Source organism: Rhinichthys klamathensis, unplaced genomic scaffold (assembly GCF_029890125.1).
Source record: "Rhinichthys klamathensis goyatoka isolate OS25496 unplaced genomic scaffold, OSU_Roscu_1.1 h1tg000092l_1, whole genome shotgun sequence".
NCBI lineage: Eukaryota > Metazoa > Chordata > Actinopteri > Cypriniformes > Leuciscidae > Rhinichthys > Rhinichthys klamathensis.
This window is the reverse complement of record NW_026606631.1, coordinates 1,482,838-1,497,826: the sequence shown is the minus strand read 5'-3', so window position 1 is coordinate 1,497,826 and position 14,989 is coordinate 1,482,838. Positions and strand designations below refer to the sequence as shown.

Sequence of the window (14,989 nt, the reverse complement as noted above, 5' to 3'; positions counted from 1 at the left end):
TGGTGTAAAGCCACCGCCACTGGACTCTAGAGCAGTGGAGACGTGTTCTCTGGAGTGACGAATCACGCTTCTCTGTCTGGCAATCCGATGGACGAGTCTGGGTTTGACGGTTCCCAGGAGAACAGGACTTGCCTGACTGCATTGTGCCGAGTGTAAAGTTTGGTGGAGGGGGGATTATGGTGTGGGGTTGTTTTTCAGGGGTTGGGCTTGGCCACTTAGTTCCAGTGAAAGGAACTCTTAATGCTTCACCATACCAAGACATTTTGGACAATTTCATGCTCCCAACTTTGTGGGAACAGTTTTGGGGATGTTCCTGTTCCAACACGACTGCGCACCAGTGCACAAAGCAATGTCCATAAAGACATGGATGAGCGAGTTTGGTGTGGAGGAACTTGACTGTCCTGCCAGAGTCCTGACCTCAACCCGATAGAGCGCCTTTGGGATGAATTACAGCGGCGACTGCGAGCCAGGCCTTCTCGTCCAACATCAGTGCCTGACCTCACAAATGCACTTCTAGACGAATGGTCAAAAATTCCCATAAACACTCTTAAACCTTGTGGAAAGCCTTCCCAGAAGAGTTGAAGCTGTTATAGAAACAAAGCGTGGACCAACTGTATATTAAACCCTATGGATTAAGAATGTAATGTCATTAAAGTTCATGTGCATGCAAAGGCAGACGTATCAAAACTTTTGGCAATATTGTCTATCATTCAACACCATGGTACAAGAAAACTGTAATCATTCAGTTCCATAGTGTATCAAAGTACCATGTTATTACCATCTGATAACATCCCTGAGCCGCAGTATTTTGTTGTGAGGGAATTCTTTCATCTTGTTTGTATGTGGATGCGCACAAATGCAAATGTGTATGTGTGTGGTGTAAAAGAGCCACACTGATTACCCATAATACCTCCCTTTTATCTCTAAATACATCAGCTTGATAACACTCTTACGCGTTAAATGAGAGGATTTGCTCGTTTATCCAGGTGTCGGTTTTTCTTCTCTCAGTGTTTCAGAGGTACAGCTCAAAGTAAAGATTTTGCCTTCAAGTCACCGCTGTCAGAATGATCATACGTTGAGATGAGAGCACATGAACGGCACCATAACCCTTGGAAAACCCATCTGTGGCACTGCCAGAAGTCAAAATCATGCCAGAACCTAATTGGTACTGATGATAATTAAGTTGTAAATGTGACTGTTTGCAAAACAATTTAATTTTAGATATTTTATGTACTATGTACTGTTGATGAAGAATAGTAATAAAGCTTAGCAATAAAACCTGAAATTTCTTCCCTAATGGCCATCATTTAATCTTGATTTTGCATTTTTTCTCATTAGCACTAAAAAGTTCTTATAGCAGTAGATGGAAAAACTGAGAAAGCCATACGTATAGTTGCCCAACATGTTCATTTGGATTTGGCCATTGATATCAATGTATCGTAAGTGGGAACTGTATAGAAGGACTAAAAAGCAGCATAAGTGCATTAATCACCATTTCATACTATTTGTTCCTTCAGTGCAACCAGGTATTTGCAAAACAAAAGGCCCGATTAAAACTGATGATGTGGTTCAAAAGTCAATATCTGGTAATGATGTTTGTAAAAGAACATGATCATTATACATCGTTGGTTAAGCCCTCACCTTTTCCCATTTTCATAACCCGACTTTATGCTTCAGTGAACCAAACAGGACCAATTATCAAAAACAAACGAAATTACCAGCTTACAGAAATAACAGCTTCAGATATTCCATCAAATGAAACATGTCAGCAAATTTGGTTACGCTGCAGTTGTATTGTGATGACAAATTGTAATCAACTGGATAAAGAGTTTCAGGTTCAAATACTGCAAAAGCCACTGATGTGTGAAAAACTATCAAGAAGCTCATGAACTCTCAAGTTTCTCTTCCCTTTTTTGAGTCATAAAACACCATTTTGTCTTCAATTGATGTGGTTATTCTTTTCAGCACACAATAAACAACACAGAAACACATAGAATGGGTCATTCAATCACCATTTGGACATGCAATATGTTTTTAAAAAGGGGAATATCACATGATTTGATTCATGATGGTAAATCCTCCCTCAGACCATCCGATCCCTCCAAAAAAAGCAGTTCGGATGAGGGCTCTGATCATAAATCAAGAAGAGAAACTATGAGAGGCGACGTGCCTCGCTTTGCCTTGCCTCGGATGGCTTTTGAGAGAAAAAAGAGCTCGAGTCTGATATCTTGATATGGTTATAATCGAAAGCCCCGGGGTATGAATATGAATTTAACGAGCACAAGAGGGAAGAGTTTGCGCGAGCACGCCGGTCGCCTCAAATCTATTAAGTGTGAAAAAGGTGGGAAAGACTAGACTGGACTGGCTTTTAGGAAGCATTGCTGAGGCTTTGTGTTTTGGATACGCTTTTATTTTGAGTTGTCTATATGCTTTGGAGCATTTAAACACAAATAAGGTTCAGTTTCACAGCTTGTTTGTGTGTAATGCATTGAGGTTGGACACCAAATGTTCTAAAAAAATGTTTTCAATGATTATCAACACAGCTATAATAATTTCCATTAAAACAGGCCGACATGTTCAGGAATGCCTGGTCACACTCACCATATTGAGTGACTGTGGCAGAAGTCCAGAGCTGAGATGATCTGTCTGAAGAACTTTCGAGCTTCTTTGGGTGTTAATCTGCCCTTCTTTACCAGATAGTCAAACAGCTCTCCGCCTGACACATGCTCTAAAACCAAATATCTGCAAACAGAAGCAAAAGACAGAAATAGCATTATAGTAACACCTTTTATTGAAACAGGAGGTTTGGGCGGGACATATCAAAGAGCCTGTATAACTTATGAACCTTTAGAGTCCCCCTGCAGTTAGTAATTCTATACCTTAAAACTCATCTTTGATAATCCAAATGACATATTTAAAAAAAAAAAAAAATCCTGTGAAAATAATTTCTTCACGCCTTAAAATAACTTGAATGTAACTCTAAACCCTTGCTTCATTTAGTATACGCGGTTCAATGAATATGTAAATTAGTCCCCGCCACCTCTCAATCACACCAGCTCAGAATACCTGATCCACTCGGTCAACTGTAGTAAACACCACAAGTTGATGAATTAGAATTAGGGCTGTCAATGGATTAACATTTTTAATCGCGTTTATTCGCACACTTTTGATCGATTACTCGTGATTAATCACATACTTATCGTGTAATTAAGAATACATATCTTGTTTAGTGCCATATCTTGTTTAATATGTTTGAACCAGAAACTGATTCAGAAAAAGAAGAGGAAGAGCGAGTTAGGAGCGAATTAGGGCTGTCAATATATATAAAAAAATTATTTAACAATTATTCGCACCCCTTTGATCTATTAATTGTGATTGATCACATACTTATCGCGAAATTAAGCATACATAATTTGTCTTGTTTAATGCATTTATTTTTGTCCTCATTTGCTATATCTCTTAAAGTGAAGGGTGATTCTCACAAAACTGCAAGGTTTTTTCAAGGTAGATTTAGTTATTTCCAAAAAAGGACACTTGGAGACTCCAAAATGACACCTAATAACCAAATGATAATAGGAGTCCATATAATTCATAAATTGATGCACACCAAAACACGCACACACACACACACACACACAAAACATTACAGTACAAATCTTTTAAGAGTTCAGTGTACAGTATGCGTACAGTGCAACAGCAGAGAGCTTGTTTAGAGCTTTTTACAGCTTGTTTACATTTTAGACGTCAAGTTGCGATCCTGAACAGGACCACATGGAGATGCCAAAAAAAAAAAACTACCACCTTGACCTGACTGGATTATATGCCTACTACAGTAGACGGATCCATTCAGAATTACTAAACACAGCAACATGCACGACAGATAAAAATATTAACCTGAATGTGTGTGGAAACAATGTGAATACAATACAATAGAATGTGCGATCAGTGCATTGAGACACATTCACAGTTTGTTTGCGCATCGTTCTCAAGCGCGCTTATTGTACGACTGGTACAGGTTTGCTTTATCCAGCAAAGAAACGCTATCATCTGTCCATACAGCGGTGGGATGATTTGAGGTTCCGTTCAATTTCACACAGAGCGATGCATTGAGGGCTTGCGCTCTTCAGAAACAATCACAGAATATGACAGAGCTCGTGTTTAACCTAAACAGACACTGGAATGAATAATTCACTGAAAACTGGCTGCGAGTCACTGTTCTCTCTGCCTGCTCTAATGTAGGCTAATAAGCCTGCTTTTCTTTACATTAATGCCGTTTAATGCATTCGCTTGCTGGATAATTGGACTGAAAACTTTTCCGGAGTTTAGCGGTAAAATGATCTGATCGCAAACTCTGTCTGCTATTGAAGCTTGTTTCTGCCACAGAATAAAAAATAAAGAAGGTAATTGCGACTTTTTATCTCACAATTCTGACTCTTTTTCTTACAATTGCGACTTTACATCTCGCAATTCTGACTTTCTATCTCAGAATTTCGTTATATAAAGTCGCAATTGCAGTATCAAACAGCTAATAATATGTTGCTAATCTCAGACTTTTTGTTTGTGATGTTAGGAACGGGCTGTTTGAAACTGTGTTTTTCAAACTCAATTACATCATGTTGTGTGCAAGATGAGTCATCATATTTTAGCTCCTAATGTAAACACTTCAGTTTGTAAACATTTAGCAGAACACTTGCTTATAAAGTCGACAACATCAAAGCTAACAGACATGGATTTAGATTGAATGGCTTGAGTCTATAATGAAACCTCATTAAAATAACTAATATTTTCCTTTAGACCCTTTTCAAAGAACCTGGTTGAAGTCTCAAAGAGAATAGACAATTTCATCTCCAAGTATGGGGGATATTCATTTAAACAACACACAGAGTCGAGAGTGATTCTCTTTGGATGGAGGTTGTACATGGCAGAGAAATACGTGGCTGACAGCTTCCATTCTACATTGTCCAAGTGTGTGAACCAAAAGCGCACAATGGAAGATGAGTGTGAAGATAAAAGGGATACCAAGAAAGTAAACACGATAAAACTTTTAGTAGGTTTTAGTTTTGTTGAGTCTCCTTGACGATAACATGCTGTTATGGTTTGAAATTAGGCTGTTTTTGAAAGATTGTCAGGAAAAGTTTGGAGGACTAAGAGAGCTTGAACGAACAGTGAATTTTTAAGTTTCCGTGGAGAAACTGCCGTCAAATACACTCACACTAAAGTAAAAAAAAAAAAAAAAAAAAGTCAGTGTCATAAACAATTCATGATTAAACAACATTTGTGAATGTGTGAGTTTCTCTTCCAAGCCAAGCGAGTGTATGTATCGGTGGAAGATGCCGGCAACTTGGTGTCATAGTCAGCTTTTAGATTAACCAAATTTTTTTAACCTTTTTTTAACCAGTAAACTAAATGTCAAGCCATTAAAATCATCACTCTGTTCACATCACTGTCATTGAGATTGTTTTGTACAAAAGCTCAATGTGCAAGTTAATGCTAAGAAACTTACATTTAGACAGAGTATATTTAGACATAAATATATTGCCATATATTTTGACCGATTTGCTCCATTAGCCAAAACAGGTCGAAATAAAGTTGCAACAATTAACTGCAGCGTCTCCGAGCGCGTTTCGTCTCTGAATGAATCAGTGTAATAAAAAAAAATACACAAAAAATGCTTTGTGTTGTGTGATTGGATGAGTGAATGAGTCAATGAATCACCTAGGCTAAACCTGGCAGCGGTACTCAAATGAGTGATAATACCATAACACTGTGATATATAGCATAGATAGGGGTCTGCAACATGCAATGCTGAGGGGTAATCGCTGGAATGTGAGCAAAAGCGAGAGAGGTGTATGTATTTAATTTAGATAAATTACCTCGCCCTTGCATTCAGATCTTCATTTGGAGGTAATAATTTCTCATCGTAACAGCTTGTTCCAAATTAGAACCTATAAATACTATTAAAGTGTGAGAATTAAACTGCACAAGTCAATGAAAGTGCACAATCCCGACAAGACCATTAGCTTTGCACATTACGAGCTGCTGATGGCAGATGAATTACACAACATAAGTGAATGGCTGTCAGCTTAGAGTTTGTTCTGCTGTTTTTGTTATACATTTCAGAGATATTCAAATAAGTACATATAATCCTATTAAAACACAATGATGGTAATGTGCAAACACTGTTCACACGTAGTAGGGTTCAGTAGGGTCACATTGGAAATCTGTCATTGAAAGTCTAATTTAAATCTGAAAACAAACAAACTTGAAGGAATTTGATGAATTTAAAACAAATTATGGAAAATTGCTTCAAAAATATTTTAGGTTCTGGACTCTTTCTATGTTACTAATCAAATTAACTATCATGGCACATCATGACAAAAAGGTTGTCGACCTCTGGCATAGAATGATATTCATGGTACACTAATAAGGCAAAACACTATGACCAGTCACAGGTCGTGATCATCTCCTAACAAGGCTACATATGGGTAAATTAGACGGTACGCAAACAATCAGTTCTCGTAATCAACGTGTTGGATGTAGGAGAAATGTGCAGCAATACAGATCTGAGTGACTTTGTTAAGGGCCAAATTGTAATGGCAAGGTGACAGGGTAAATGGTAAATGGACTGCATTTTATATAGCGCTTTCACAGACCCAATGGCCACCAAAGCGCTTTACATATTGCCTCACATTCACCCATTCACTCACTCATTCATACACCGACGGCGGTGTCAGCCATACAAGGCGCCATCCAGCTCGTCGGGAGCAGCTGGGGTTAGGTGTCTTGCTCATGGACACCTCGACACTTGGCCAGGTGGAACCGGGGATTGAACCACCAACCTTCCGGTTTGTAGACAACCCACATGAACCACTGAGCCACTGCCGCCCTCTCAGGGTCAGAGTATCTCTGAAACTGAGAGGATTGTGTGTCGCTCCCGGACAGCAATGGTGAGAATTTACCAACAGGATCTGAGGAGGGACAAACCGGTGACAGGGTGTTGGACGCTCTAGGCTCATCGATGCACAAGGGCAACAAAGGCTATCCATTCTGGCCTGAGCCAACAGAAAGTCACACACAATATTAATGATGGTTATAGAAGAAATGTGTCACAACACACAGTGCGTCACACACTGCTGTGTATGGGGCTGTGTAGCTGCAGACCAATCAGAGTGCCCATAATGACCTATGTCATTGAAAGCGTCTACAGTGGAGACGGGAGCGTCGTAACTTGACCTTGGAGCAGTGGAAGAAGGTCATCTGGTCTAATGAGTCCTGTTTCCTTTTACGTCACTTGGACGGCCATGAACGTAGTGATGCACCAGGATACACTGTGGGAAAACGTCAAGCCGGTGGAGGGAGTGTGAGGCTCTGGACAATGTTCTGCAGGGAAATTCGGCCATTCATGTGGACAACAATTTGACACATTCCACCTTCCTAAACATTGTTGAGACCAGGTCCACCCCGTCATGACAACAGTGTTTCCCTAGTGGAAGTGTCTCTTTCAGCAGGATAAAGCAGCCTGACACACTGCACACACTGTTTAGGAACGGTTTGAGGAACACGATGAAGAGTTCAAGGTGACCTGAAAATTCCCCAGATCTCAATCATATTGAGCATCTGTGAGATGTGCTGGACCAACAAGTTCAATCCACGGACGCTAAACCTCGCAACCTACAGGACTTGAAGGATCTGCTGCTAAAGTCTTGGTGCCAGAAACCACAGGACACCTTCAGGAGTCTCGTAGAGTCCATGCCTCGGCGGGTCGGCGCTGTTTTGGCAGCAATCAGAGGACTAACAGCATATTAGGAAGGTTATCATAATGTTTTGGCTCTTATGCATATTAAGAATCATAAGAATGTTAAAAATCACAGTATTACCATGATACCAAGAGATATTAAACACATGCAGCGCTTCAAAACCAGAGAAATATATAAAGAGTGATGAGGTAAACAGAAACCATTTTCATAAAGATTTGTTGATGCCAAAAAATGCTAAGTGAATTATCATGGTGTTTACATGAAGGATGAGTCGTGGCCCCATTAGCAGCTCTCAAACTGCCGTGACTAACAGGCCGCTTCATACTTTCATCATTAAGAGTGTTTTAGCACCAGCAGAATCCCTCTCTTAAAACCTTTCAGGATCAAACGCATTTACACATGACGCATTTCTGCCAAACTTTCAGGATACACCACCAAACTCCACTTGATTTAGCTAAACACTCTCACACTTCGGGTTTGCAATCCTAGTCATACTTCATCTTAAATAAATAAGAATAAACAAATATAATAAGTATAAATGTTCAAAGTCTAAATAAGTGTCTTTACAAAAAAGAACTGTGTCCATGGTACTTTGATAAGGAAACTAAACTATGGTTCCACCATGGTACATGTTAAAAAAATGGTTATCGTTAGCATCTTAAGATGTACTGTATGAGAAAATATTTGATCATTTACATATAGCCTAAGATTATGAACTGTAATTATATTTATTATTATTATTATATTTTATTTAATAATTATTAGTCAGTTTTAATGTCTATTTAAAGATCTTAAATACCACAAATCAATACAAATAAGCAAAGCAATATTTTACTTTCATCAAAATTCTTATAATACTTACAAATATTTCTTATTTTCGTAGACGTCGTGCAACTTTAATACATGCGGGTGTTCTATTAGCTTCAAGATGGCGATCTCTCGCTCCACCTGTGGAGAAGTGAAGAGACAAGAAAGATATTTAACTCACAACAACAAAACAACAACAACAAAAATCCATCACATTAATGTGCATTTTAATGTATCACAACTTAGCATGGTAATCATAAATAATTTAATGGTTCAGATTCCTGCTAACAATTCCAGTTGCTTAATGGTTCCATTTATGATTCTTTTACTTGTAAAGAATAAATGTTTGACCTGAATGATAATTCAATTTAAAACAATTCTTGCAAAAGGTGTGTTTACACAGGCTTTTATTAGAATAATGACAGTTTTTAGAGGCCTTAAAGTGCGGTTAATGATTTGAGAAATCCTGTTGAAAATTTACATCAAGACCTAAACAAACAATTTTGTGAATATTTGCTAGATGTCTGTTCTGTGTGTGTGCTGAAAAAAAAATTGTGTGTCTGTACATAGTCCTGGCTGATTAAATAGGACAAAAAAACTCAGTGGATCGGACCGAAACTTTTGCAGCCAATCAGCGGTAGGGGGCGTGTCCACTCATGATGGGGGAGGACAGAGAGTGAGCAAGCGGGAGATTTGTAGAAAGACTGTAAAAAGAGAGATGACTGAGATATTACCAAAGAGGAAATGGTCAGAGGAATATAATTGGACAAAGAAGTGTTACGATCAGACAAGAGATTTAAGACCCGCGTGAATATTGGAGAACCTTTCTAGCGTAGGAGAGACATTAGAGAGAGGGAAGGCTTGAAAGCGAATGCGAGTAACACGCGAGTAACATTGGTTTTTGCTATGTTTCATAGAACTAAGATACGCTATTGTTGTAGATGCAGATGATTCATCCATACATGCACAGCTAGTCTGACACGACAGTTTGGGGCCGAGCACTCAAGGGGGAGGGGTGTGTTTGTTTGGGTGTCGATTTCAAATATCAACAGTGTTTCTCACAAATTGCTTACTGCACCTTTAACTATAGTAAACAACAATCCTAAACTAACAAAAAGTGTGGTAGCATGTGTATTATTTTATAAATTACTTCTCACAAAATTTGTAATGAGTGAATTCATAACTACACAGTGTCATATAAATTTACACGACAATGCCGTTTATGGGGGCCTGAAAACACAACCTTTTGAAAACGGGTTTCAAAGTGCAAGTTTTTGAAAACAATACCGCAATCATCTCCGTGTAAACTGCAAAAACGCGAATTTGTGAACACCGTAACATCATGCGCATGCGTATTCGTGTTTAGTCTATAGGCGTGCGCGAGTACTTAACAACCAAAACGATAAAGTGACATCACCAACTGGCCTGGCAGCCGAATACAGTACTTTTATAGCCGGTTTAGTGGATCTGTACAGTATAAACGGGGATCGTTTGGACAACATTGTCGTCTGTAAGCGAAACTTTAAAAAAATGCAAAGAAAAAGCTTTTCATATCATAACATACCATAATTCACTAAAAGAAATGACTCAGAGTCTGTGACTGTACTGGTCATTCTGTATGTTTTTTATTTTCATTAAAAATAACCAGCTCATAAGCCAAATTTATTCGAAAATGGGACTAAACTAGTTGCACTGTGTTTTTGATTCGCTACTCCATGTTTGAACCGATACAGCAGTATTTGGGAGCAGTCAAATTGCAACTTATCCTCCATCAGGCTGCTGAGCTCTGAGAGGTTTTTATCAAATGTAAAATGATCACAGATCAGCAAAAAACCTCAGAGTTCAGAGCCGTATGTTAGGAAGAGCACACCTTTGCAGAATTCTTCAGGAATAGTGCACAGCACAAGTTTGAAAAGCTAAGCACACTTGTCAGTCTATTGTACAGATGCTTCTTTAATTTGATTCCCACATGCACAAGATAAACATAGTTTCTCATTGAATCAAGCTTAAGATGACTTATAAAGCTAGCCTATGTGAAAGATCTCTCTGACCTGACAGGGAACCAAAGGAAATCTTAAAATCGCAAGCACTTCGTAAAAAAACTGAGCTCATAAGTCAGAGACCGGAGCTAAGATTGTGCAAGTTGTAAGCAGGAGAATCGTCCTTGATTTACATCACTGTCTTCGGGAATATTCCTAGCATGCACACCTGCCACTACAGATCGGAGCAGAGGATGGGGACGGAGACCATATTCCTGAACCCACCTGACCCTGATCCCGGTCCTCAAAACCCCCTGTACCCAAACACACCACACTACAGTAAAGAGCACTCAGGTGAAACTAATGGTCTCTAATGCTTTGGAATATATGGAATCAAACTTCAAGCTTCAGTTGTAACTCTGTAACTTGACTTTGACCCCATTTGCCATTGACTTTTCAAAGCACAGCCAATGATTTACCCACAAAAATCGCATGATGTATCATGAGACAACATTGTTCACAAAAACAAAACAAAGTCATTGAGAGAAAACGTTAAAAAATCTGTACGTTTTTTTCTGAATGTTATAAAAAATTCCCATCATAGTGTCGATTCCACAAAATGTATTCGTTATTTTTATTTAAAATCCAGTTGTTACTGAAAATGTTTTCAGAGTCCAGTTATACAATCTTTCATAGACATCATTCAATTCATTACATCTATAGATTTATATAAAGTTCCTTAAGCAAGTGGCAAAGCATTTAAACATATTCTGTATGTTAAAATCAGAAACATTTTAAATTAAATCAAAAACAGTAAACTCTCATGCTTTTTCTCTTGAAATTAAATCTCTTTTTGATGATCAAAGATGAGTTTTAGGGGATAACATGATTGACTACACTAACTTTAACATAAATGTGAACAAAGTACAAAATAAACAAAGACCTGACTTGAAACTTGACAAACAAACTCACCAACAGAGTGAGTTGGTGTTGGTTACATTAACAACATCAAAGCTAGAGAGAGAAAAAAGGGAACATGAGGGCTATTTATACAGATGACTAACAAGGAACACCAGAGAACAATCAAACAATAAACCAATGAGAACACAGGACACATAGACAAGGGAAGCAAATGGCAAACAGGAAGCATGACAGTGAGAATTACAAAATAAAAGACATGAAAACATACATATATATAATTTCCAAATATGAATATATATAAAAGATACAATAAAAATTAAAAAATCATAAAAATGCCTAAAGTTAAGGAAACCCTGTATTCTTCATCCAACAGTTGGTTCCCCAAAAAAGCAGACCAATCCCCACTGTTCCCTTCAGAAAAGCACTTAAACCCAGGTTGCTCCATGTGGGGATTGTGCCAGTAATAATTCTGTAATACTATTTTATGCTGACAAAGTGTGGAAGTCACGGAAACACATTTTGGCCTTGCTATGTGTGGCATAAAAATGAATTGTGCACCAAGTGCAAAAAGCCCACCATGTTGGCAGAGGCTTTTAACATGAACTCTGCCCACCACTGTCTGTCTGAGCCAGACAAAACGACAAAAGAAAAGCCTCTGCTAACAGGAGCAGTTATACACATCTAACCATTCAACACTTTAGGCGGCAGTGGCTCAGTGGTTCATGTAGGTTGGTGGTTCAATCCCCGGTTCCACCTGGCCAAGTGTCGAGGTGTCCATGAGCAAGACACCTAACCCCAGCTGCTCCCGACGAGCTGGATAGCGCCTTGCATGGTTGACATCGCCGTCGGTGTATTAATGAGTGTGTGAATGGGTGAATGTGAGGCAATATGTAAAGCGCTTTGGTGGCCATTGGGTCTGTGAAAGCGCTATATAAATGCAGTCCATTTACCATTTATTCCCAGAATTAGATAATCTATAGGCACTTTATTTCCCCTTTTCAAATATTTTCTTAATTACACTTAGTGTAAATTTAGCATCTATCTCTATTTGCATCTGGGGTATATAAAATCTATCGCTAAGAAAATACAGCTAATTCCACTTAGTGTAAATAACATTTAACGCTAGTTGCACTTAGTGTACATAGCCTCTGCCCAAAAAAAAAGTACATTTCTATGCAACGTAAACCCCTCTATTCTAAGATTCTATAACTATCCTTTGTATTCAGGTAAATATCTGGATTTATTTGGCTTCATGAACTGACATTATCTGCTCAACACGGAGTTAAAGTCCTTCACTTGCTGTTTTAATCAGGCATACAGATGTGATGACTACTCAGGGAATAAACAATCTGGCCAATGGCTAAAGAGAGTGCTGGAACATCTACGGAAATCCCGGACAAAGCCATCTTGGCAAACGTGGCACCACATCAAAACTCTCTGAACGGCTGATCCAAAGCCAGTCAGAAGAGCCAGGCAGGGAATTTGGCGGAGGAGACCGTCATTCAACACAAGATGTGCCACGGGATCTCAAGTGCGCAGAAACCGCAGTCGGGAGCTTGGGGAAAGAAACCTGTACAAGCTGAGGACTACTCGATAAAAGCAAATTAAGTCACGCTGAGGATGTCTATTATATCTAGAAAAATCTATCTGTTAGCATTGCAGTAGCATTCATCTCAATGGCAGTAGCTTTTTGAGCAAATCACCTATAAAAGGTAACCAAATAAAGTAATAAGAGACTTTCTTACACCCTAAATACATGTAAGTGTACGCATCTTAAAGGACAAGTTCGGTATTTTACACTTAAAGCCCTGTTTTAAGATCGTTTTTGATGAAATAGAACGGTTAAGATTAAAATTTGGACACATGCTGCTGGCCACAAAAATCGCTGCAAAAGATGCTTTCCAACAGGTTTTATAGTAGTTTTTGTCCCAAGTCAAGTCAATGGAGTTGGACAAAAACTACGATAAAACCTGTTGGAAAGCATCTTTTACAGCAATTTTTGTGTGAGCATATCAGTGAACACTCCCAAGACCACTCGGTGAGTTTCACGTCTTTGTAAACTAAAGTTTAATGCGTTTTATCAAGGATTGTTCCAGTGCACCTATGCAACCATTGTGGAGGTGGGGGGGTGCAACCACAGAAACCGAAAATTCTCGGGACAGCAGCATGTGTCCAAATTTCAATCTTAATCTTTCTATTTCATCAGAAACGATCTTAAAACAGGGCTTTAAATGTAAAATACCGAACTTGTCCTTTAATTATTTTCTAAATATTAATTATATGGTAATGCGTATTTAAATTTTTTTTATAAATTAAGTCATAAATATTTATACGTTTTTGGAAAACAACCTTACCTTGTCAAAAAAGTTACAGGTAATACTTTATTTTACAGTGTCCTTGTGACATTACATGTACTTACCATAGCAATAACAGTAAATTATGCATAATTACTAACTAACCCTCAACCAAATCCTAATCCTAACCTAACCCTATAGTATGTCATGGTGTAGTGTGGGTTGAAGAAGGACTCAAAGGCAAAAGCTCCAATTCAAACAGTTTACTCAAAATAACTCTCACAGGTTCAGACAGGCAGGATGACGGACAGGATCACTCGCATTAAACACAACCATGTAACTAGGGCTGCAACAACTAATCGATAAAATCGATAATAATCGATTATGAAAATCGTTGTCAACGAATGTCATTATCGATTAGTTGGTCTGCTTACGTCACGGGGAGCGTTTACTGATGATTGGTTGAAACAGGCCAATCAGGATGCTCTCTGTCTTACACGCGCTTCATGAGGCACACACGCAAGGTCTCTCTCCCTGTTGCTCTGCCGCGCGCTCGCGCTACACGGTTTGGAGCTCTGTCTCGCATGCGCGCTCTTGCTTGCGCGCTCAAATCCCGGGAGTTTGAACTAATTTGCGAGCCGCTATCAATATGCGGGTGACTTCCAGAACTTCCGGGAGACTTGGGATGTCTGTATTTTGCGTCTCGAGCATCAGGTTGCGCAATCAGTTCGCTCGCAACATAAGTGATGGATTAAAATAGTGCTACCGCAGAAATATTAAATTAAAACGGTCTTTACAAAGCGAAGCACTAAATATAAAGGCAGTTAATAACAGCAGCAGTATATTATTGTTTTTTAGTCCCTGTACTCAGTGGTTTTCAGCGAATGTTTGTGCACTAATGCATCATTTTTCCTGTCTTTTTAATCAAGCCTGTTAGCTTGCTGCGTACCTCCATTACGTTCTCTTTATATAGCATTTGTCTACTATTAAGTTTTAATTGTTTTTCAAACGCGATCTACTTTGGATCTGTTCACACGCTTGTTTTCAGTCTTTCTATATATATATATATTTTTTTACAAATTATCCTTAAAATTCAATTAATTTTAAATAAAAATTAAATGAATTATATATTTGAGATGTTTTTAGTTTATATCTTCACATCTGAACAACATGTCTGTAAATTTGTTTTAACAAAAATTGTGTTAAAACAATATGTTGGATAAATGTTTGT

At 38.5% G+C, this 14,989-nt stretch overlaps 2 protein-coding genes across 7 annotated transcripts in view; one reads left to right on the top strand and one right to left on the bottom strand.

Annotated features, from left to right (window-relative positions):
* Positions 1 to 14,989, top strand: part of ldha (lactate dehydrogenase A4) — a 243,088-nt gene that overhangs the window by 9,275 nt on the left and 218,824 nt on the right. The gene's annotated exons all lie outside the window — the stretch shown is intronic.
* brsk2a (BR serine/threonine kinase 2a) overlaps positions 1 to 14,989 on the bottom strand; it is a 252,756-nt gene that overhangs the window by 73,170 nt on the left and 164,597 nt on the right. For all 6 annotated transcript variants that reach the window (XM_056252082.1, XM_056252083.1, XM_056252084.1 and 3 more), the window contains exons 3-4: positions 8,620 to 8,705; positions 2,602 to 2,742 (exon numbers count right to left, since the gene is read on the bottom strand). In XM_056252082.1, coding sequence (XP_056108057.1) covers positions 2,602 to 2,742; positions 8,620 to 8,705 — 227 coding nt within the window. The remainder of the gene's footprint in view (positions 1 to 2,601; positions 2,743 to 8,619; positions 8,706 to 14,989) is intronic.